Source organism: Lissotriton helveticus, chromosome 3_1 (genome assembly GCF_964261635.1).
Source record: "Lissotriton helveticus chromosome 3_1, aLisHel1.1, whole genome shotgun sequence".
NCBI lineage: Eukaryota > Metazoa > Chordata > Amphibia > Caudata > Salamandridae > Lissotriton > Lissotriton helveticus.
This window is the reverse complement of record NC_136061.1, coordinates 233,707,765-233,732,824: the sequence shown is the minus strand read 5'-3', so window position 1 is coordinate 233,732,824 and position 25,060 is coordinate 233,707,765. Positions and strand designations below refer to the sequence as shown.

Here is a 25,060-nt window from a genome sequence, read left to right as displayed (position 1 = left end):
AAGGGTTCAGGGCTAGGTTTGGGTTTTGGGGTACAGGGGTATTTTAGGGTTCAGTGGTAGGTTTGGGTTTTGGGGTACAGGGGTATTTTTAGGGTTCAGGGCTAGGTTTGGGTTTTGGGGTACAGGGGTATTTTAGGGTAGGTTTGGGTTTTGGGGTACAGGGTTATTTTTATGGTTCAGGGCTAGGTTTGGGTTTTGGGGTACAGGGGTATTTTTAGGGTTCAGGGGGTAGGTGTGGATTTTGGGGTACAGGGGTATTTTAGGGTTCAGGGCTAGGTTTGGGTTTTGGGGTACAGGGGTATTTTAGGGTTCAGTGGTAGGTTTGGGGTTTGGGGTACAGGGGTATTTTTAGGGTTCAGGGCTTGGTTTGGGTTTTGGGGTACAGGGGTATTTTTAGGGTTCAGGGGTAGGTTTGGGTTTTGAGGTACAGGGGTATTTATAGGATTCAGGGCTAGGTTTGGGTTTTGGGGTACAGGGGTATTTTTAGGGTTTAGGGATAGGTTTGGGTTTTGGGGTACAGGGTATATTTATAGTGTTAAGATGGGTTATGATTATGGGGTGCAGGGGTATTTAAAGGGAGCAGGGTGGACACCCGGAGCTGGAATGTACAGAACCTGGGAAGAAAAAAACAATGAAATATTGGGCACAAAGCTCGGTTTTTTTTCCGTAATCCCGCGCCCCGCACACGCCCACGCCCCAGCACACACCCACAGCACACTATATGAGACATGGCATGAAGGGCGGAACGTACCACACGCCCCCAGCGTTTGTCACGCCCCCAGCACACGCCCACAGCACAACGCAGACACGCCCACAAGGGACTACTTTGCTGGCACGGTTCTTTTACCTTTTAAATGTATATGGTGGGCTTCTGCATAGCCTATGTCCTCCTGCTGCAACTGCCCTTTCCAACGCTGTATTGGGTGTTGTGATTGGTGCTGTGGTTCCTGAGATTAGGTTTGGGCTCTCTCTTTATTATATTAGTATAGATATTGTCTTTGAAAATGCCATTAAATGGCTAAATATCACTCCATCTAGGTCGAAGGGATTCTCTAAGATTATTAAATCGAGTAAATGACTTACGTTTTGCAGAGGATTAGAATGAATTCATTGGAGGGTAACATTTTCCATGCTTTGTTATAGGCTATATATCCCTCTAGATTTTTAAAGCCAGAGGTTTAGGTTGCACAGAAATATCAATGCCTTGTCTTGCGAGGCAATTATTACAGTTTTGTCTATCAGTGTGGTCAAGGACACTCTCGGGATGGGCAATAAGGCAGCAAGAAAGCAAAGGTTTTATGGTGAGTTCTAAGAGTAATAAATAATATCTCAAGATCCAGAGGGAGGGGTACAGCAGTTCTTGATAATACAAACAGACAATATGTGTTACTCCATTTTGTTTAGACAAGTGGTTTGACCTATGCATATTACAATCATAAGGTGCTAATTCATCGATCAAAGAATTCTGATGAGAGGCAAGCCACATTTCATTCAAACATAGCAAGTTAAGGTCTCACCTTTCAAAAAGGTTTACAACTTGAGGCTGGTGAGCAGCAACTGACTGCACATTGACAGCATAATTTTAGAAACAAAGTTTTCGAACTGCTGGAAACATTTGAACAATACAGGGTTGGTAGCAATAGCTTAGGTACATGTATGCCATTTTCCTTCAATTTAGTTAGAATACTAAAGCCTAAAATATATTTTTGAGTTGATTTAGATATCTGCATAGAGCAGAGGTCTTCAAACTGGGGGGCGGGCCCCCCTAGGGGGGCCTCGAGTGATCTCAGGGGGGGGCGCCAGGCTCTGGCCAAAAGAAACATTATGCTTTGTTTTCAGCCTAAAAAAATGAGCAGCAGTAAGCACGTCTGTAATGGGCCATCATTCACATCCTTTGTCATTTAAATCCTGGCTGGGAGAAGGCGTCAAAAGGGAAGGGACTTCCAATTTTCTCCAAGACCCACACTGCCATTTTGAATAACCACACTGGATCCTTTGCACATTAGTAAGGCCTGCCTCACCAGAATAGTATGTTTGGAAATCATGTATTTGTTTGCATTTCTAAAACAGTGACAGAACTTAGCTGCAATATTTAAATAAGTTTAGACATATTTAAACATTGCCAGTTAAATAAAATAATTGTGAAATATTTTGAGGGGGGGCCCGGCGAATTGTTTTTCTACACTGGGGCGGGGGGCGCGGAGTAAAAAAGTTTGAAGACCGCTGGCATAGAGGGAGTATAGACTTTAGTTGTGTTACTTGATAGCTTGTTCGCTGTCTTGGTCCAGGAGCCAAACAACAACATTTCTGGCCTCAGTTCATGTGTGGGCACTAATGGGCAAGGACCGTCTTTCCTTTGGCACCATTTTTACAGTTCAATATTTGAGAAGTTGGGGAGACTAACGTGTCAATCGCAGGAAACTCAAAAACCCTAAACGATCAGCGGAATAAAAATAAGTAAAATTTCAATTCAACTTAATACAGACTGAAACTTAAATTACCTAATTCACTCTCGAGGATTTCAGCTTCCTCCCGTCAATTTCCAGTTGAAGAACATAGGTGAGTAGAAACACAAGCACGAAGCTGCCATGTTGTGGTAAAAGCGCCCCAAAATTTAGTACATGAAAGGAATGTAATGTACAGCAAATAAACCAGTGTATTTACACTTACCAATCCGATGGGCGACACTCTGTATCAAATCAATATCTATTGATCACTGAGATGGTTATATATTACATAAGGAAGAAGAAAACATTTTGGGGTTAGCCTATATAGTGCCATCAGTGTATTTTCTTTCTGATTGCCTGGTGTCATACAGTCTACTGGACATTGCCATTGGTGCATTCTCATGACAATTTTCAAAAAGGAAACAACTAACCTCGTCTAAAGAAAGCAGCACATATGGCAGCTAAGGTTTCCCCAAGGATCCTTCTGCAGACCATCCATACCTTCCGGGTACAAAGAGGGCGTGATGGGCTCTGCTTTATGGCACTTGAGCACTGGGGATTTATAATTAAATGTGAGGTCAAAATGGATGCAGAGAGTAAATGTGATCCTACAATTTGGTTATTTAAAGTCAATGTAGTAATCAATGTCCAAACGAATAGCATCTTTGCCTCAGGCTACTACTACTAATCAGCAGTCATCTAAATAGAACCACATTGATTTCGCTAAGTTCTCCTCTTGTGTATGTGCATACATCTTGTTCCATCTTGGACACTTATAAGCCTAGAGATTGTTGACCTGGCAGATACAATGAAAAGTATAAGGTTTTAATGGGAAAAGTCACAATATTTCTAACTAGACTAGTAATAACCTGGGAACAATGAAATAGACCAATCCTATTAATCGCTGACAAGATAGTACATGCACTGGAGCACAGAAGGTACTTTTAAGCACACTGAAACTACATACCCCAAGCCAAAGCCTATGTTCCTAAATACAAACATAATACATGCTCTTAAGAGCAAGAAAAGGAAGGTGCAACTGAATATTGAGAGCCACTGAATACAGCAATTTGAGGTAAAGATCCAACAACATTCTGACGACTGGTCTCTCTGGGAATAGGGTGGCATTAACAGGAGTTATTGTTTTGGAATCTGTGTAGTGCGATTACTTTTCTACTTTATATTGTGATGAGAATGTATGTGCCCACACCATGTGATAACACCATAGAGTGATGCTCATGATAGAACCATTTTCCATAAAAAAGGTAAAGTAAGCAATCCTATTAAGCGAAAGGCACTTGACCTGGATAGACTCTATAGTCTTCTACCATAATGAAATAGGGATTGGGTTCCCCTATATCACAAGAACAGCAAATGCCATCTGTAAGATGCCATGAATGGCAGCATAAACTATCCCTACTTTTAAGAAAAGCTGTAAGGATTTCCCACCCACCTACACAACAGTTCTTATATAGATTAATTAGCATACATTTTTTACATATCCCTATTCAGGTTGGTTTAAGGATAATAACAGCATATTTTACCACCAAGCAGCCAGGATTCTGCAAACATGTGGAAAGAGTGGCTCAAGCTTTTCATCTCTTTGTATTTGTTAATAAGTATGCCCTCCATCAGAAAAGCACACTGTATGCTTATTTCATTGACACAAGAATGGTCTTCAATAATATCCTTGAACTACTATTTTGGAAGACATCGTCCAACCTACAAATGAACATAGGTGTGATAAATTAACTATACCCAGTCAACCATGTCTAGGAGCATTAGAAACTATTAGGTGTGCTAAAGAAGAAATTTGCTCCTTCCATAGGGATGCACAAAGGTGTAGTACTATCCTCTATAAGTTCCCTTTATTCACATATAATACTCTTAAAGATTTGTTAAGTACAGAAGCAGACATAGCATCTTTTGTGGGAGAAAAGATCCATTTTTCACTGTTTCTTGAGTCACTTGCCTACTCTATACGGTGATATAAAAATATATATATTTCTGTTACATGTAAAGTATTTCATGATTTTTGATGGGGAATAGGGAAATGTCTAAGTTCTCTTGAGATTTAATGAAGACTGACATCAAACATGGTTGGGTTTCAGCTGGTTTTCCAGTTCTGTCATTGTACTAATCAGCCTATTCCTGCACATCACCTTTCCCTGTGGGACAATTAAAAAAAGAAACACTTGGTTGGACAGCATAAAGAAACCATGCTTTCTCCTGCTTTATTGGGACTCAAGTGTATTTCACTGTTTAGAAAGTGGAATCTTGATCTTCTACCCTGGACTTCAAATGTATTGATACAAGAAATGAATAAAACTCAGGTTGGATTGGCCGTGAGGTAAGTCTTTCATTTCAGAGACTTTTTATGGCATAACTATCTCACTAAATGTAATTGTAAAACTCTTCGCTGAAGCTCAAAGAAATGTTCACTCTGACTCATCTTTATTCAGACGGTGCTTTGCACAGTTTCAGGTACTTGCTTTAAAGTTTTGCTTGACTAAAACTGAATTCAACAGATCAATCCACTTTGTACATTATTTCCCCCAAATGACCATCTGAAGATGGTGTAGAACTGACTACTATTTTAATGACACCTCTTACCAATAGGGGTCATTCAATTCGACTTCGAAATTCTATATCATGTCGAAATTTCTCCAACACCAGAGGTGTCTCGATAAAATATGTAACACTTTTTCAAAAGATTTAGAGACGCTTTTGTTAGATGCAGGTTAATCCTCCATTACGCTGCCAAAGTTTTCTGTTCTTTAGATATCAGCCTTCAATTACATAGGGGGTTATGGAGAGTTTGGCAGATAGGGTACACCAAACAGGTGTTCCATCTGCTCCAGTTAGAGTTGGGCAGACCATCACGTCTCTGCCAGCGGTGGCTCAGCCAGCGGAAACCATACACCGATGGGCTTCTGGCTGTTGATGACAGGACATCACCCGCCCACCCTATTTAAAGTGGACAGTCTGATGTACTTTTTTCTGCTCGGGCCCCCAGGAAAAGCCTGCCAGTCCCAAGCAGAAAAAAAAGAAAATTACCCTCCCACCCTGGGAGAAGACTCCTAAGGCATCTAAGGGTCTTTAGTTTGTTTTACAAAAGCAAACTCCCTATTTGGGAGTTTGATTTTCTAAAACACAAAAGTTTACTGACCAGCTGCTTGAAACATTTGCATAAAACAATTAGTAGGAACTACTAACAAAGAAACCACATGTCCTACATAGCAAACAAATTAGACAGGACATAACAACTCAAACAAGAGAGATCTTCAATTTTTCTCCACGAAACAATCAGTCCAGACACCATTAAAAATAATGCTGTTGGAAATGTAGACCGTGAGTGAATCTTAAATAAGAACATCTGGAGTGCCTTCAGCTGTACAGCAACGTTATAACCTTAATCTTCTATCACTTTGAAACTATTCCACTCTGCATTTTCCTTCTTCAATCTTATGATGAAGGAGGTCCTGTCAGACTTTTCTAATAAAACTAAAGCTTCTGACCTTCATATCCTGGAAGAGGATGTGAAGAGACAACTTCAAGAATATATGGGACCGAAATACGTTAATGATTGATCATCAATGTGGTTAAAGGACTTTAAGGTGCCCTACATCAGCTCATACATCCATCACCTTGGATCAAAACCAGTCGGCAGCCTATGACACCATAGGCCACCTTATTTTTGTTTTGTATGCTAAAAGAATGGGCTGGCCCGGCCTGGAGCTAAGTTAGAGCAGATCTAATCTTTCCTTTCTCATTGCAGTCAACAAGTCACTATAAGAGCTTTTGATTCATCCTCCGCATATTTCCATGCAGAGTTCCCCAGAGCTTTCTCCTGTCCTCCTACATTGCCATGCACAAGGTGGCCTAATGCACCACATGGTATTTTACCATTGCGGCGGGTGCTGCAGCCAGCAGCACCTGCCGCAATCGTAAAATGACGCAATCGTAAAATGTCTGAGGTGACTGCCTTGGTGGCGGTCGCATCATTATTGGGGTGTCGGGACCGCCGCATACCAGGTCGGGGGTCCCATTTCCGCTAGGGTGGTGGGCGGACTAATCACTCCCTTTGTCATAAGGAGGATAATACCAGTTGCCTTAAGAACAAAATCCTATTGGTCTAGTTGAGAGTTTTGTGGATGGAGGAAATCTGTCAAAAAGTGGACGATGTCCACTCTGCCTTATTTGGAGAGTATAGGACCTATGACCCCTCTAAATAGGGCAGACAGGATAGTCCGCAATTTTTGGCAGTGTCAGTTTCCGTAAAGAGATAGAATTTAACATTGTCCAGCATGAAAGCGATCTGTTAGAAAGCACTCAGTCATGCATACCACATGTGGAATTCCAAGTCCGTTGTTTAGCAGGAATCTAAACTTTCTTTTGGGAAGAAATTAGCAGAATAATGAGGTTTTCTTTTGGTGGAGAAACTAAACAAGATCCTTGAGTGATTCTAAGAAATGTGTTTTCTTCGAACATGTACACACAACAGAACTTCGAAGACATTTCCCAGTTGTTAGCAGAGTTAAATAATGATTAATTATAGACTGGTCCTTTGTCTCTGTAAAGATGTGGATACATTCTTAATTACAATCTCATAAAACAAAAGAATATTTAAAGAATCAGATTTTACAAAGGCACACAAACTTATCTCAAGGACATTTCATACTAATGCGAGAGTCAATTTTATTTTCCTCTCCACTCCACAACAATGAATCAGGACTAAACCTTCTATCACTTTCAAAAAAGCTTGTGCAAAAGCAATAACCAGTTACACTTGGTAAATCGTGGCCTCATGTTTTATGGAAGTTGAGATAAGCCTGATTATGGAAGAACTATTATCCCCAACACTGTATTCAACTCTGTACTTTCCCAGGACTAGAACCTACATTTTGTAAAAACTTTAGAAGAGGAACTATGCTCTTGTTTGGAGATCTATGCTGGCTTCATATATGATCCCTTTCTTTTATGTGGTGCTCATAAATCATTTCTGAGAGGCAGTATAATTAGTTGCACATTGTACTGGAAGGGGGAAATCGGTCAGAAAATGGAAGAGAAGTAAAAGTTGTTAAAAAGGGCAATACAATAAAAACAATGGGGACTATGTACCAACTGCATTTTGTAGCACGTATACGTTTAATAGCACTAAAATAGCAATACTAAACATACTACAAGATGCTATTCAATAACCTATGTGCGGTGGTCTCTATCCCTGCTTTCTTTTATGTGTGGAGACCTGCACCACCTGGAGAGCGCGGTACATGTAGATATACGTTTTAATAGTAAATGTGAGTGGGATGGGGGAGCGGCTGCACTGAGGAATACTTACTTACTGAATGAGAGGGGTTAAGGGAGGAGTAAGAAGGGGCTTAGGGAGAAACATGCAGCCACCCATAAATGAGTAAGCCCATAGCTTTTTACAACTGCACGTCTATAGTTACCACAGCCAAAGAGGGCACAATCTATTTTTAAATTTAAAAATTAATTGAACTTACAAACTAATTAAAAATAATATTAATTGATTCTGTACATAACTTTCATTAACTTTCACTGCAAAATAAAAAATATAAATATTATACTTTAGGTGGGCTTTCTTTAAATCTTAATACAACTAATATTAATTTATGTCCACAATTGTTTTTAAACTTTAATAAACTGTTTAATTCAAATAATTAAATAAGTCAAAATTAAGTTAATGCTGTAGCATTGTTTTTATATCGTCCTACATTTAAAATAAATATCTTAGATGTATGTACAATAATTTACAGTAATATTGATCTTAAAATATGTCTGCAATAGTTTTCCAACTTGAGTAAACTTTTAAACTTTTCCTGATAGTTTACCACATCGAGATCCCTGTCAAGTGATAGAGAGCTCTGCTGATGTCTGCAGCCAGCAACACCTGCCGCGGATGTATGACGGTACGACGCGTACCGTCACAACGCGTGCTTTTACAACGCGTCTTTTACAATGCAAGTCGTAACCACGACTTGCGTTGGGGGCACGGATAGTAAATAATATAATTTACTATTCCAACACCAGTTCCCGTGGATACTAGGGGTGTTGGAATAGTAAATTTACTATTCGTTATCCTCTAGCGCCCTCCAGCACAAGTCCTGGTTACGACTTGCGTTGTAATGGACGCGTTCTAAAAGTACTGCGGTGTAAAATCCGCGTCGAAAAGGATGTTCCCCCCTGTCGCAATGGTAAAATGCTGCAATGGTAAAATGCCTGAGACGACCGCCACGGTGGCAGTCGCATCATTATTGGGGTGTCGGGACCGCCGCATGGCAGGTGGGGAGTCCCATTTCCGCTAGGGTGCCGGGCGGACTAATCACTCCCTTTGTCTTAAGGAGGATAATAACAGTTGCCTTAAGAACAAAATCCTATTGGTCTAGTTGAGAATTTTGTGGATGGAGGAAATCTGTCAAAAAGTGGACGATGTCCACTCTGCCTTATTTGGAGAGTACAGGACCTATGTCCCCTCTAAATAGGGCCGACAGGACAGTCACCAATTTTTGGCAGTGTCAGTTTCCGTAAAGAGATAGAATTTAACACTGTCCAGCATGAAAGCGATCTATTACAAAGCACTCAGTCATGCATACCACATGCGGAATTCCAAGTCCTTTATTTAGTAGGAATCTAAAATTTCTTTTGGGAAGAAATTAGCAGAATAATGAGGTTTTCTTTTGGTGGAGAAACTAAACAAGATCCTTGAGTGATTCTAAGAAATGTATTTTCTTCGAACATGTACACACAACAGAACTTCGAAGACATTTCCCAGTTGTTAGCAGAGTTAAATAATGATTAATTATAGACTGGTCCTTTGTCTCTGTAAAGATGTGGATACATTCTTAATTACAATCTCATAAAACAAAAGAATATTTAAAGAATCAGATTTTACAAAGGCACACAAACTTATCTCAAGGACATTTCATACTAATGCGAGAGTCAATTTTATTTTCCTCTCCACTCCACAACAATGAATCATGACTAAACCTTTTATCACTTTCAAAAAAGCTTGTGCAAAAGCAATAACCAGTTACATTTGGTAAATCTTGGCCTCATGTTTTATGGAAGTTGATGTGAGCCTGATTATGGAAGAACTATTATCCCCAACACTGTATTCAACTCTGTACTTTCCCAGGACTAGAACCTACATTTTGTAAAAACTTTAGAAGAGGAACTATGCTCTTGTTTGGAGATCTATACTGGCTTCATACACGATCCCTTTCTTTTATGTGGTATAATAATAATTTATGTCCACAATTGTTTTTAAACTTTAATAAACTTTTTAATTCAAAAAAATTAAATAAGTCAAAATTAAGTTAATAATGCTGTAGCATTGTTTTTATTTCGTCCTACATTTAAAATAAATATTGTAGATGCATGTACAATACAGTAATATTGATCTTAAAATATGTCTACAATAGTTTTCCAACTTGAGTAAACTTTTAAACTTTTCCTGATAGTTTACCACAGCGAGATCCCTTCCAAGTGAGGGAGAGCTCTGCTGATGTCTGAAAAATAACACGTAGTAACTTTACACTAGTAAATTAGGCTTCAGGAGTGGGGAAATGTAAGCCTACAATATGTAGTAAATTTACACTCATAAATGATTACTAGCTTAAAGTACTAAATCAGCTTCAAAGTGTAAGAGTAAACTTACTTGTGTAAATTTAGTCATGATTAAGTTTACCTTTGTGAATAGCCCCCGATATTTGACTACTACGTACAATTCTGACTTCAGAACCCTGTGCATGGATTTTGGTGATCTTTCTAATTTGTACAGTGTACCATAGCATCAAACTTAACTTGGTTACGACTTGCGTTGTAATGGACGCGTTCTAAAAGTACTGCGGTGTAAAATCTGCGTCGAAAAGGATGTTCCCCCCCTGCCGTAATGGTAAAATGCTGCAATGGTAAAATGCCTGAGACGACCGCCACGGTGGCGGTCGCATCATTATTGGGGTGTCGGGACCGCCGCATGGCAGGTGGGGGGTCCCATTTCCGCTAGGGTGGCGAGCGGACTAATCACTCCCTTTGTCTTAAGGAGGATAATAACAGTTGCCTTAAGAACAAAATCCTATTGGTCTAGTTGAGAATTTTGTGGATGGAGGAAATCTGTCAAAAAGTGGACGATGTCCACTCTGCCTAATTTGGAGAGTATAGCAACTATGTCCCCTCTAAATAGGGCAGACAGGACGGTCACCAATTTTTGGCAGTGTCAGTTTCCGTAAAGAGATAGAATTTAACACTGTCCAGCATGAAAGCGATCTATTACAAAGCACTCAGTCATGCATACCACATGTGGAATTCCAAGTCCTTGATTTAGCAGGAATCTAAAATTTCTTTTGAGAAGAAATTAGCAGAATAATGAGGTTTTCTTTTGGTGGAGAAACTAAACAAGATCCTTGAGTGATTCTAAGAAATGTATTTTCTTCGAACATGTACACACAACAGAACTTCGAAGACATTTCCTAGTTGTTAGCAGAGTTAAATAATGATTAATTATAGACTGGTCCTTTGTCTCTATAAAGATGTGGATACATTCTTAATTACAATCTCATAAAACAAAAGGATATTTAAAGAATCAGATTTTACAAAGGCACACAAACTTATCTCAAGGACATTTCATGCTAATGAGAGAGTTAATTTTATTTTCCTCTCCACTCCACAACAATGAATCATGACTAAACCTTTTATCACTTTCAAAAAAGCTTGTGCAAAAGCAATAACCAGTTACATTTGGTAAATCTTTGCCTCATGTGTTATGGAAATTGATGTGAGCCTGATTATGGAAGAACTATTATCCCCAACACTGTATTCAACTCTGTACTTTCCCAGGACTAGAACCCGACATTTTGTAAAAACTTTAGAAGAGGAACTATGCTCTTGTTTGGAGATCTATACTGGCTTCATATACGATCCCTTTCTTTTATGTGGTATAATAATAATTTATGTCCACAATTGTTTTTAAACTTTAATAAACTTTTTAATTCAAATAATTAAATAAGTCAAAATTAAGTTAATAATGCTGTAGCATTGTTTTTATTTCGTCCTACATTTAAAATAAATATTTTAGATGCATGTACAATAATTTACAGTAATATTGATCTTAAAATATGTCTACAATAGTTTTCCAACTTGAGTAAACTTTTAAACTTTTCCTGATAGTTTACCACAGTGAGATCCCTTCCAAGTGAGGGAGAGCTCTGCTGATGTCTGAAAAATTACACATAGTAACTTTACACTTGTAAATTAGGCTTCAGGAGTGGGGAAATGTAAGCCTACAATATGTAGTAAATTTACACTCATAAATGATGACTAGCTTAAAGTACTAAATCAGCTTCAAAGTGTAAGAGTAAACTTACTTGTGTAAATTTAGTCATGATTAAGTTTACCTTTGTGAATAGCCCCCGATATTTGACTACTACGTAAAATTCTGACTTCAGAACCCTGTGCATGGATTTTGGTGATCTTTCTAATTTGTACAGTGTACCATAGCATCAAACTTAAAATGTAACTAAGGATTTGAAGAGTATTATGAAATGTTGCACATTAAAAATTTGAAAGTACCAATTTCTGACCTCAACTATCGTTTGTAAAGTTTGTTTGCATACAAATTTATTAGAGATAGCTAGGTCCACAGACACACTTTTAGCTGTAGCAGAGGTTCAATGACAATAAGCAAGAAGAAGAAAAGTGCTTTCTTCAGGTGGATTCACTAAGATCATTTCTCTATGGTCCTTATGCTCTTATTGATTTATTACGCCTTAACAGAATGTGTTTCCTAGCAAGGATCTTTTACAACACTTAAGTCGCTTTAAAGTTCCAGCTGATTCTGCCATTAACAAACCATTATGAAGGAGATAATGCAAAACATTTGATGTTTCAAAAATGGGTTTCATCGGAGGCTAGTTTGGATGTGAAAAACATTCTAGATATTATTAACATTCCAAATGTTTGTAAAGGTTCGGACATTGCCATTGCCACAGTAAGGACTGAGGCACAGAGGACATTTGTAGATCTGATTGTATTTTTAAGACGTTGTAAGAAGAAACATTTAAAAGAACAACCAATGTGAATTCTTACTTGGGAACGTAGGTGTCATTTTCAACAGGGCACCATGCATAGACCTCACATGTCTTGGTGTTGTTATTGTTATTGTAGGGTATGCATCTTCCTGTCATCACACCTAAAGAAAAAGAAAAGGCAGTTGGAGCAACTAATATCAATTTAAATGACATATGGAAAGATTCATTAACATTTTTCTCTGGCTTAAGACCTCATACAGCTTTAAGATAATAAGAACAGTCCTTAGAGTGTGTAAGACTTTCTAAAGTCAAACCCTTTGCAAGTCATATCCATCCTACCAGCTTGCCACAGTCTTAAGAAGAGCTTCACCAAACGTTAGTAAATCAGATTCATAATTATTGATGCTGCCCATCATGAGTTCATGGCTATTGATATAATAACAAGGTGATGTGCTTCTACATTCTGGCCGCACCAAATTAATCACACTAAGACTGCAGTTTACAAAATATTGCCTCAAAGAAGGAAATATATTTACTTACTTTTCTAGTTCGTCAACATACTTCAGTGTACAAAAGAATACCCAATTAGCAGCAGAAACTATTTTGAACCTAAAAGAGTTCATGCACAGTACTACATTCAGGTCACAGGCCACTACTAGTTAATTGTGGCCTTGGGCTTTTCCAAGTATAAATACTTCCATAAATTCATGAAAGAGTTTCCAATTGCACAAAGGCAGTTATGCTGGAAAAGCAGGCTCACCGGTGAGCGCAAGAAGCAGTTGCCGAAAAATTACACTACCAAAGCTGCTGCTGTAGCGCAAAATGAGTAGGCATCTTGAGGCGCTCCTGAGATTCCCACAACCAAAGAAATAATTGCTCATTTAAAGCACTGCCTCCCCCAAAACCATATATTGCTGTTCATGCAAATCCATGCTTAGTGCTGCTGTAAGAAGGTAATACAGGGCTAGTTGTGAAATCTTCTCCAGCGACAATGAATTATTCTGTGTGGTCTGCAGACAGACCCTGCAAACAGACAGAGGTCTCCACTGAAAGAGATTACAACAGTGTAATCATAAATTGATGTTATAGAGTCAAATGCCGTTTATTTATCTAGGTCTATCACGGCCAGGCCTACTTTCTAGGGACAAGTGCATAGTCAAACCCAGATGCACATGCACATGTATTTTACCACCAAAGGTTAGGTTCTCCCCGCCCTCTTTTAGGACTGGACTTAGCTAAGAACTTTTGATTTGACTATAAATAAATATATAATATACTTATTTACATCTGCTTTCATCCAGTCCTCTTCATCCATTGGTCTGTTATTGAGTCATTCACATTTTAATTCCACCCAAAACAACACAGGCATGGGGTAAGTGGGTCAGCCCTCTTCACGCATTAGCTAACTTCATTGTGAGCAACAGTATTCTGCTCTATCTGAAGGAGCACAGCCACCTACAAAGTAGTTCATTTCAGAGCCCTTCAGACCTCTTCCATTGTGCAAGGGAAGAAAGAAGAAGAAGAAGAAAGAAGCCCAGAGCCATACTTATTAACAATGGCCTGCTGATGCCATTCCCTGCGCTGATGCAAAGGTGTGTGTATGCTGTCTAGCTCAGGATTTGTACTGGAAGCACATCCTTCCCGAGATATTGCACACATTAAATGTGTGCTGTGCAGTGCAGTGTGTGGAATGTTTGGAGAAATGAAAACATTTCTCCTTATAGGCTGATGTGTCAAGAGGGTTTTCTTTTTTAATGTAACACACTTCTTTGTACATCAGGCTATGTATTACAAAATATCCTAGCCCAGATCTGCCCAAGTAAAACTCACGTAATGCCTCCTTTGACACAAATTGAAGTAAATCAGTGCAAAGCACTGTTTGCGCTGAGAAAAGGGAACTTCTGCAGAGCAAAATAACTTTTACAATGGAAAGTAAATATCTTTGCAAGACTTTGCGTCAATTGTGTGGCTTTCCGAAGGCACGTTTGTTGGAAGTGTTGCAGAGCTTGCACTAATCTGCAATATGCACCACCTCTAATAAAACATTCACATACCTCTTACAATCTCTCCTTCAGCCTTGGCTTTTCCTTTGCATTATTATCTCACTTTGGCGATTTTGAGAGAGCACTAATAATTCACGCTAAGTCAGACATAAACCATTCACAGCCACCCCACTCCCAGAGAATTCCCACAATGCACATCAATCGTGACCTGCGCTATGCCCCTCTAATAGAGAGCCTGATAACTCTCACAATGCACCTTTGATTTGGCTTCAACTTGCACTGATGTACGAGCTTTGCTACTGTCAGACCCGTTCAGAGGGACATGGGCTACATAGGGGCTACTGAGACCAACCGTGGGTGTTGAGTCCTTTTACTCCTGATGTACCAAGGCCTAGGCTACTTTGGATTCTGAGCAACTAGGCAAGGTACCCCTTCTGCACTTGAATCTCAGTGTTTAATGTGGTAGAGTTGACCAAGGCTCCCTCTGGGGAGGTGGAGGGGGGTTGAGGTGTGTATATAGATTAGTGAGCATGGGCTCACAACTCAAAATGTGTGCAGCCATAAATCAGTGTACAGCCAAATATTCACTTTTAGGAAAAAAGAGAAGCACAATAAGGAAAAATCCGACATTCACCAACAATAACAATTCTCCTTGAGGTTGGGGCTCCAGTGTTTCAATGGCAATTTTCTTTCCCACTCCTTCTTCGAAGTAGCTCATTCTGAGCCTTAAATTCAAGTCTAAAGCTCCTTTGAAGTGTACAGGGAGGTTCAGACATTCTCAGTATGTGTCCCACCCACCTTACAGGAATGTAGTAATCCACAAATCTGTCTGGGGGATCTTTCTACCTCCACTCAATGTGTCACCATGCAGGCTTGGGTCTCCCAAAATGGAACCCAGGGCCCTCCATGTATCGTACCATCCACAGGCACACATACACCCAGTGCGTACATATAGCATAGATGCACTGCACAGCACTGTATCCTCCATGTACTGTACCACTCACAGGCACACATATTTCCAGCATATACTTTTAACATGCATGCATTGCCTAGCATTGTATCCTTTATGCACTGTACCACTCACGGTCACATTTACATATATCATGTACATTTAAGATGCACGCACTGCACCCTACATGTATTGCACCACTAACAGGTACATACATATTTATACAGCATATGCATCTAACTTGCATGTGCTGTATCATTCATGTATTGCACCACTCATAGGTACACATACAGTCAGCAAGTGCATCCAAAATGCCAACACTGTATCCTTCATGCATTGTACCATTCACAGGTACTTATACAACCAGCACATGGATTTATCCTACACGCACTGCACAGCAGAACATCCAGCACTACATCCTTCAGGTACTGCAGCTGCACCTTCTCCTGCCACCGCTCACCTGCCCCCCACTGCACGACTGACAAATACCAGACCATACCGCCTCAGCTGTATCCGGCTCAATACAAGCTCCCACCACAAACACGCCGTGGAGATCTGGGTCCTACTCGACTCCATCTACCTCAACATCGCTTTCCTCGTGGAAACCTGGATGAACTCCACCTCCGGCTCGAGATCGCCACTGCCATCCTGGAAGGGCTACAAGATCATTCACAACAAACCGAGTGGAGGCATCACCATCATACACAAAAACTCCCCCTGCCTCACCACCCACTAGGACGACTACTCAACCAACATGGAGCACCTCCACTTCCAGGTCCAGACCCACCCGAAAACCACCCACTGCAGCATTCTCATCTACAGACCGCGACTCCATCTTCGACTTCATCACACCCCACGCTCTCACCTCCACAGACTACATCCTCCTTGGTGACCTACACTTTCACCTGGAGAACTCCAACAACAAGAACACTTCATGCCTGCTGGAGAAACTCACAAAAACAAACCAATTAGTAGAAGGGTCCGAGGGTCGGTTTAACGACCCAAACTAGATACATACCCCAATATACAACATTCTTAACACAAACAGTATCTAGAGGTCAACTAACCATATGACTCAACTGTGGACACAAACCCCAACAAAATACAAATAAGGCAGTGGAGACCCACTATGCAAACTAGTGTGACATATAATTGCTGAGTTAGGACTCAAAGACATGGGCAATTATTCCCATCAGTAACCATTCTGTACCGCCCTTTTTAACATCATTTGGGTTCTCCTTGCCCAGGAGACAAGACAACACAACACAGCCTAATGATGTTATAAAGGCTATGTGTAGTTCTTAAATAAATGTGTTATCAAGAAGGGTGGTATGTCAAAAGTATATGAACCTGTTTGTGGTTACTGAATAAGCAGTCCAAAAAGTGAGTTAAACAATAAATGTAAGTACAGATTGACCTCTAGATACTGTCTGTGTTAAGAATGCTGGAGAAATGTGCCACCTTTGGACTCAAACAACTGCAAATCTCTCCAACCCACTCAGCAGGATACACGCTCAACCCCATCTTCTCGGCCAGCAACAACATCTCTGTCAACCACTCCTCTGAGCTCCTTTGGACCGACTACCACTGCGTCCAATTCTTCTTCACCAAACCCATGTACACCACCATGCCCACTGCTACCCTCGCAGAAGTTGGAACAAAGTCACCGAAGAATGGCTCACCACTTCTCTCAGCAATACCACACCACTGACATCCACAGCTGCTAATTCCTCAGCATGCAACCGCCACGATCACTCTCCAACTGCGCCTACACACTGGCTTCCCTAAAGAAAGCCCCAGGTAAGCTACACTTGATGATCTAATTCTCTTCTGCCCTTCATGAAACCAGACGCTCAATTAGGCAGCTCGGGAAGAGATGGAGGAGCACCAAGACCCTGGAAGGCCGCTCAGCTTTCAAAACCGCTGTCACCACACACCGCCACCTCATTAGAACAACAAAGAAAGCGGCACTACCAGAAGAGATAAATGCCAAGGCACTTAATAGCAAAGAACGTTTCGCTGTGGTCAAAGAATTCGCCAAAGCTGGTACAGAGACATCAGACATCCCACCCTCCCAAGACCTCTTCAACAACCTCGGCAACTTCTTCCACTGCAAGAATAAAAAGATATACAACAGCTTCGATTCCCAAGAACCTCTCACCCCACCTGCAACCACCGCATCCAACAACACCGGACCCCAGCAGACTCTGCTCAGCAGGACCCCCCCTCACCGCCGACGACACCCTCAAGATCATGTAGAGCATCCATTCTGGGGCATCCTGGGACACCTACCCGCACCACATCTTCAACAGAGCCGGCACCTCCATCGCCCCCGAACTCCGAGCTCCCTCAACTTCTCCATATTCTCCACCACCTTCCCGGAAGACTAAAAACATGCAGAGATCAACCATTTGCTGAAGAAACATTCTCTATTACGGCCCAGGGCGGTACTCTGATAGCAGGTCTTTTATGCTACAGGCCAACCTCTTTGACCACAACGGCCCTTCAGTCATTGGTTGATCTGATCTATGACCTCTCAAACTCCTTTGCTAAATTTTTGGTATTGGGTGATTTTAATCTCTGGCCCTCCGGCCCTCAAGATCTGGCCTATAGAGAACTTTGCCAAGCGTATAGTAATATTCAACTTGTACAGTTGGTCTTGTCACCTACTCACGCGAAGGGGCATACTCTAGACCTGGTATTTGCCGAGAAGGAGCTGGTTGTAGTGGAAGAGGTCGTGGATCAGTGCTGGACCGACCATTCACTGATTATTATGTCTATTGTTTTGCCTGCTCCGTTAAAACCAAGCAAACCGGGCGGCACTAAGTTCAACCGACAATGGTCTCGCCTTCTTAGAGAGCCGACTCGACCAACATTACTGCCCAGGACTTTTTTGGTGGAGGATAGTGTGGATAAGAGCTATGCAGTCCTTTGCCAGCAAATCTTGACATCATTGGACGAGTTGGCCCCTTTACGAAGGGTGAGGGACAGACCTAGAGGAGCCAATGCCTGGTTTACTGACGATCTTGGACAGTACAAGCTTCGTTGTAAACTGGAGGAGAGGGTATAAGGAGCTGGATAGGGCAGCGTATAAAGTGGCCCTGCAGGAATATAAGGTCCAGCTAAGGAGCGCAAAAGCAAAGTTCCTAGAAGACACCTTGGCGAAGGCTCCTAATAAATCGCAGACCCTGTTTAAGCTGGTTAATAATCTATCTAACCCATCCTGTACAGTACCAGCCATCCCGGCTTCTCAGGAACTATGTGATTCTCTGGCCCTCGCGTTCGAGGAGATAATTAGGAACATCCTGAATGGACTCATGGTATCCGGACAGTCTGCGCCGTCTTTATCTCCCCCTTCGGAATTCCCCTGCTATTCGGAATCCGAATGGGACGACAACAAAGAAGAGTCCTCCCAGCTGTCCTGTTTTCCTATTCCCTCTTGGAGGAATTCTGCGTCTTGGCCAACTGCGTGTCCTCAGGTTCACCGCTTGACCCAATGCCACACAAGATCTGGAAGGCTTTCCAAGATGAGTTGTTTCCTCCGCTCTATTCCATCTGCTGCCAGTCGCTGACCACAGCATCAGTCCCAGACAGTTGGAAGTTGGCAATAGTAACACCACTGCTAAAAAAGGCTACTCTGGACCCTCTATACTCGGCCAACTATAGGCCCATTTCGCTCCTACCATTTGCGATAAAAATTATCGAGAAGTGGGTCATGAGAGCCTTGTCCAACTTCCTGGAAACAAACTCCTGTCTGGATGCAGCCCAATTCGGCTTCAGACCGGCCCATGGCACCGGGACCGCATTGGTTACCGTGTTGGACGATCTACGAACACGTGTCGACAGGGGAAAGTCAGCATTTTTAGTGCTGCTTGACATGTCGGCCGTGTTCGACACGGTGGACCATGAGGTTCTATTGGGTCGCCTTCAGAGCGTGGGAATAACTGGTCTGGCCTTAAGTTGGTTAACATCTTATCTCTGCAACAGACAGCAAGCTGTGGCATTACCACCTTTTCGATCAGCCACACGACAGGTGAACCAAGGTGTCCCCCTTATATCTCCGACCCCTGGTAGATCTGATAAAGTCATTTGGCATATCAGTCATCAATTATGCCGATGACACTCAATTGATTTTTTCATTTGAGGGTACTGAGATAGTTTCGAGGGACACCTTTCACCGTTGTATGTCCGCTACAGCAGAGGGGCTGCGAGCTAACTCACTCCAATTTAATGGGTCAAAAACGGAGGTACTCCACTGCTCCCTAGACCGACTCCCCCGTGCGCTACCGGATGACTTTTGGCCAACTTCCATTCCGGGCTCGGTGGAGGCCGCAGAATCGGCTCGTAACTTGGGAGTTCTGTTTGAACCTAACTTACAGCTTGATGCCTCTGTAAATAGGACTGCAGCGACCTGTATGGGCCTGCTTCGTGCCCTACGTAAGATCCTGCCACTACTTCCCCGGGGAGCCATAGCAGATGTAGTGCGTAGCTCTATTCTCAGTAGGTTAGACTACTGTAACGCACTACTTCTGGGAGCCCCTAAGATCTTGATCCTAAAGTTGCAGAGGATATAAAACATGGCGGCTAAACTGGCTCTATCTCGTCCTCGCTCTGCTTCTTCATCTGCAGCATTGGCCGATCTTCACTGGTTACCGGCCCAGCAGAGGATTGCCTTTAAGGCTTTATGCCTTGTCTTTAGGCCTCTGCACGGAATAGGACCGATACCACTTCAAAATCTCTTTTCTTGGTATCAAGCTGCCAGACTTCTGAGATCCTCCTCCGCGTTCCAGGTGAGGATTCCCAGGATCAACAGAGTGAGGATGGGCGGCCGTGCTTTTAGTTTCACGACCGCCACGTTATGGAATACCCTACCTCTGATGTTGAGGAGTAGACAAGATCTGTCCTCTTTTAAAAGGGATCTCAAGACCTACCTGTTTCCAAGAGCAATGTAGTGCACTTCACCTGATGGTTAGATATGGTCTCAGCGCCAGGATACCCTTTGGGTGACAGTTGCGCTTAATAAGCATTAAATACATACATACATACTGCCGACCCAAAGGGCCTCAAGAACTTCAGACCCATCTGTCTTCTCCCCTTCCCAGCCAAGGTCATCGAGAAGGCCATCAACTCCCAACTTTCCGAGTTCATTGAAGCAAACTACATCCTGGACCTCTCCCAATCTGGCTACAGAAGCAACCTCAGCATTGAGACTATCCTCTTTGCCACCACAGACGATGTCCGCACCCATGACATGAGGCAAAACTGTAGCCCTCGTCCTCCTGGACCACTTGGCCACCTTCGATATGTCTCCCACCGCACCCTATGCACAGGACTCCATGATGCAGGCATCCGCGAAAAAGCCCTGGAATTAATCCACTCCTTCTTCACCAGCCGATCACAGAGAGTCAGATTACCATCATTCCACTCTGAACGCACAGAGATCAGCTGTGGAGTGCTTCAAGGCTCCTCCTGAGCCCCACTATCTTCAACATCTACATGGCCATGCTCTCGCCCATCATCAGAAACCACAGACTCTACATCGTCTCCTACACCAACGACACCTAGCTCATTGTCTCCCTCACAAATAAACCCACAGTTGCCAAGAACAACTTTCATGACAGGATGAATGCTGTTGCCACCTAGATGAAGAACGGCTGCCTCAAGCTCAACTCAAAGAAGACCAAAATCCTCATCCTGGGCTTCGCCTCCTCCGCTTGGGATGACTCCTGGTGGCACTCAGCACTTGGAACCCCTCCCACCTCCACAGACTATGCACAAAACTTCAACATCATCCTGGACTCCTCGCTCACCATGAACCGCCAGATCAACGCAGTCCCATCATCCTGCTTCCACACACTACGCCTGCTCTGAAAAATCTTCAAGTGGATTCCCACTGAGTCCAGAAAGACAGTCACCCACGCACTCATCAGCAGCAGACTCGATTATGCCAACACACCATATGCTGGCATCCCGAGAAACTCCACAAGAAACTGCAGAACATTCATAACAGCTCCACCATACTCATCCTCAACATCCCCCGCCGCAGCCACATCACTGGCCACCTGAGAAACCTACACTGGCTTCCAGTCAACAAAAGAATCACCTTCAAGCTTTTCATACACACCTACAAAAACCTTCATGACGCCAGACTTGCATACCTCAACCACCGCCTCGCTTTCCACGCACCCTCTAGAGACCTCAGCTATGCCCTACTGGCCCTGGCCACCATCCCATGTATCCACAAGACCATGGCTGGAGGAAGAGCCTTCTCCTGTCTCAGAGCAAAGGCCCTACCTCTCCACCTCAGGCAATCACTGTCACTACCTCAATTCAGGAAGTACCTCAAGACCTGGCTCTTTGACTGACCTACAGTGCCTTTGATGGATCAGCATTCCCCACCCTCCCCCCAGTGCCTTGAGACCCTTACGAGTGAATAGTCGCGCTTTACAAAACACCTGATTGATTGATTGATTGATTGATAAGTTTGTACCACTCATAGGCATGTGCACCTCCTGCACATGCACATACCATGCACACACTACTCAATTCAAATCAAAAGATCTTTATTTGGCCAATCCAGCCATAAAAGGCAGGGAAGAATGATATACCACATACAATAGTTCATCATTATTATTTCCACATTTAGTGTATCAACAATGAATAAAAATCATAAGACAGCAATAAATACAGAACGTGAAAATACAATCTCTAAAATTCTGATGTAAACACTACTATGAAACTAAAACCAGAAATGCTTATTTATCACTAATAAAAGAAAGCTCCCTCTCGATTCAGGGAGTAATATTAACCCTCCATGTTCCGCCTAGCTCTAAGAGCAGCTTTTGAAAAAGAACATATGTTGAAGCAAATATTCAAAGTTTTAACAATTGCAGGTGATATAAAGCCTCTTTGCGCCTGCGATAGCCAAGGGTTTTTACCAATGGTTTAAGAAAGTGTTTTCATGCATGATTAAAATAGTTAAAGAAAAACATATAGTGCAACATGGACTGTTCCAAAATGCCATATTTGGGAAAGAATGGAGCAGGGTTTCCCGTGGTTACAGGTGGTCCAGCAAAGGGAAGAAGCCACCATACTGTACTAGATCTAAATCAGAAGAGGAATGCTCTCTCCCAGTGCGTTAATTTGAGTGAGAGATAGAAGACTGGCTCATGAAAAGCAAGTGTCCTATGATAAAATGACAGTTTGTATTTCTTGGTCTCAACTGTGGGTCTAGTGTCATCACAGGACTGAAAATATTGGGCCTTATTTAAGAGACCCTTGCGCTGCCGGTGCATCCCTTTTAATGTGGGGAATAGTGATGTACCAGCGGTGCAAAGGGCCTGTAATTAAGCCGCATAGTTGTTCAACCCGAAATTGATCTTCTTTCTTTATATTAGTAGGAGAAGAAAAGAGAGAGGACAGCCCTAGGGCCTTTAGTGAGCTGAATATGTAACTCAGCCACGGTATTGCACATCCATTGTCCAAGCCAAGACAATCCAGAATAATGTCTCTGCAAAGCTTAGCATGGGGATTAGTGCAAATACTAACCCATAACAAAAGGGGTGCCAGGTGAATGATGTAGTTCAAAGCTGTTGGAGTGTGGAAAAGTAAATTTTGTCATGTTCTGTGTCCCTACGCCTCATCCATCATATGTTATGTGTGCATGACCAATATGCATATGTACTCCCCATGTCCGATTCAAGACGCAATTACAGTTGTGTCCACCTCTAGTATGCCAGTTTCCAGTTCTCGTGAATACTACGAATATCAGGCCTATGTAAAGTAATGTTGCCACGTTTCCCAGTGTGCACATTATTCCATTATAAAGTCCCCGTTTCTAGGCCTCAAAAGGGCCTGGACATCAGATTCAGCTCCTGTCTCCTGAAGCCTCGTTGAGGAGCGATACAGCCCCCACCTGTATCCTCGACCTTTCACTTGCTTCCTGCCTCACAGTGCCCGGTGCAGCCTGGCTCTGCCTCTGAGTCTGCCAAGAGTATGTTATGATTCCAGCTATCAGTTTAGTCCTCCTTCTCTGCATTCCTAAGCTACTGAACTGCATCAATAGTTTCCGTCATTGTCTAGCCTTCTCGTCTCCATGTTAGAGAAATACTGTATTTAATGGTCATTTAATATTCTTCATCACGCACTACATGTAGAATAATGCATGGTCCAGTCTTAGAGTCAAGTTAGCTTTTCCCCTCTTGACTTCTAGTTTATATCAACATGTTCCCTAAACATCAGATACTAGATAGGGTTTAGGTACATGTCGCTCCGACCCTCCAGACTTTAGTCTCTGCTCCTAGCACAGAGTTCATAGCCCCCAGCTTCTCCTAGTGATACGTCATTGCCAGTTTACGCGCACCACCAGGTTAGAGGTCCCGGCTCCTTAGGTAGCCCCCTCCAATGTTTCCGCCCCATTCATGACATATTCTGTTACGTCTGCACCACATGTCTATGTATACGCCCAGTTACACCTACTTTTACTGTTATCTTTCGCGACTGCTACGCGTCACACCTTCTGCTCCACCCACTGCTACGCCTACTGCAATGTAATGCTATGTGTTCGCGCTATGTATATATGCCCGTGTATTGTTATTAAAAGTTAGCGCGCTCATCCCAGACCCAGCCCCGGCAGCTGCCGGGCCACTCTAGCCCTGCCATTCTGTTCCTATGCAGGTTGTCCTGATCCTGTCCTTATGCTGTAATAAACCTGCAGAAACTCCTACTACCTCGAATCTTGACTCTTATTTATTGAGCTATCTGTTATGATATATGCCTAGTCAAAAATAGGGTATTATTTATTTATTTACCACATAATGGCGCCCGAACAGGGACTTGCCCTTTCCCCACGCGTCGGTGAAGCCACGCCGACCCCCTGACCCTCTGCAGTCGTGACGGAACCATACTGGCCAAGTGCAGATATTTCTGCTTCAAGTATCCCTCAGACCCACGGAGGAGACGGATGAGGCGGTCCAGCATCCAAACGAGACGGTGGAGGAACGCGGCGAGTCCCGACCAGAGCCCAAGCCGAGAGTCCAAGGTCCGAGGTATCCGGAGGCCCACCCGTAACTGAAGTCCGAAGTCCGAAGTTCGTCGCCATCAGTCCAGTCCAGTCCGAGGCTTTCCGTTCCGTGCTGCCCGGTGAGTACCATTGCTGGGGTAGTATCTAGACAGGACCAATCTAAATTGACTCCTGGTCCGTGGGTTGGTGGTACCCAGACTCACAAACGAAGTGTTCACCTAGGTGGATACGGGTCTTGATGCGTCCCTTTATGGGACCGGTATGTTCCGTACTGTTACAGCAGTGCATCCAGTAACTCTAGTCTGTTCCGTTCTCGAGAAAATTCTTGTATTTCTGTTCTCAGTATTCCAGGTAATATTCTGTTCGAACTGTTATGTTATGATATTGTTTAATGTATTTTCAATGTCGTGGTATGCCTGAATTGTTTTCCCAATTGTTATTGTTCTTTGTGTATTGTATTGTGTTCCGATTCAAGTTTACAATGCCGCTCTTTTCCAAGTTACGTCAGTTAAAAACTAGAAAGGGTTTATTAGAAGAAGCAGTTCCTGTTCCGCCGAGGGACAGTCCAGGTCATTTTATGTATCAGAAAC

At 42.6% G+C, this 25,060-nt stretch overlaps 1 protein-coding gene across 2 annotated transcripts in view; it reads right to left on the bottom strand.

Annotated features, from left to right (window-relative positions):
• Positions 1 to 25,060, bottom strand: part of P2RX1 (purinergic receptor P2X 1) — a 483,889-nt gene that overhangs the window by 228,193 nt on the left and 230,636 nt on the right. For both annotated transcript variants that reach the window (XM_078679688.1, XM_078679689.1), the window contains one exon: positions 12,555 to 12,657. In XM_078679688.1, the coding sequence (XP_078535814.1) occupies positions 12,555 to 12,657 (103 nt within the window). The remainder of the gene's footprint in view (positions 1 to 12,554; positions 12,658 to 25,060) is intronic.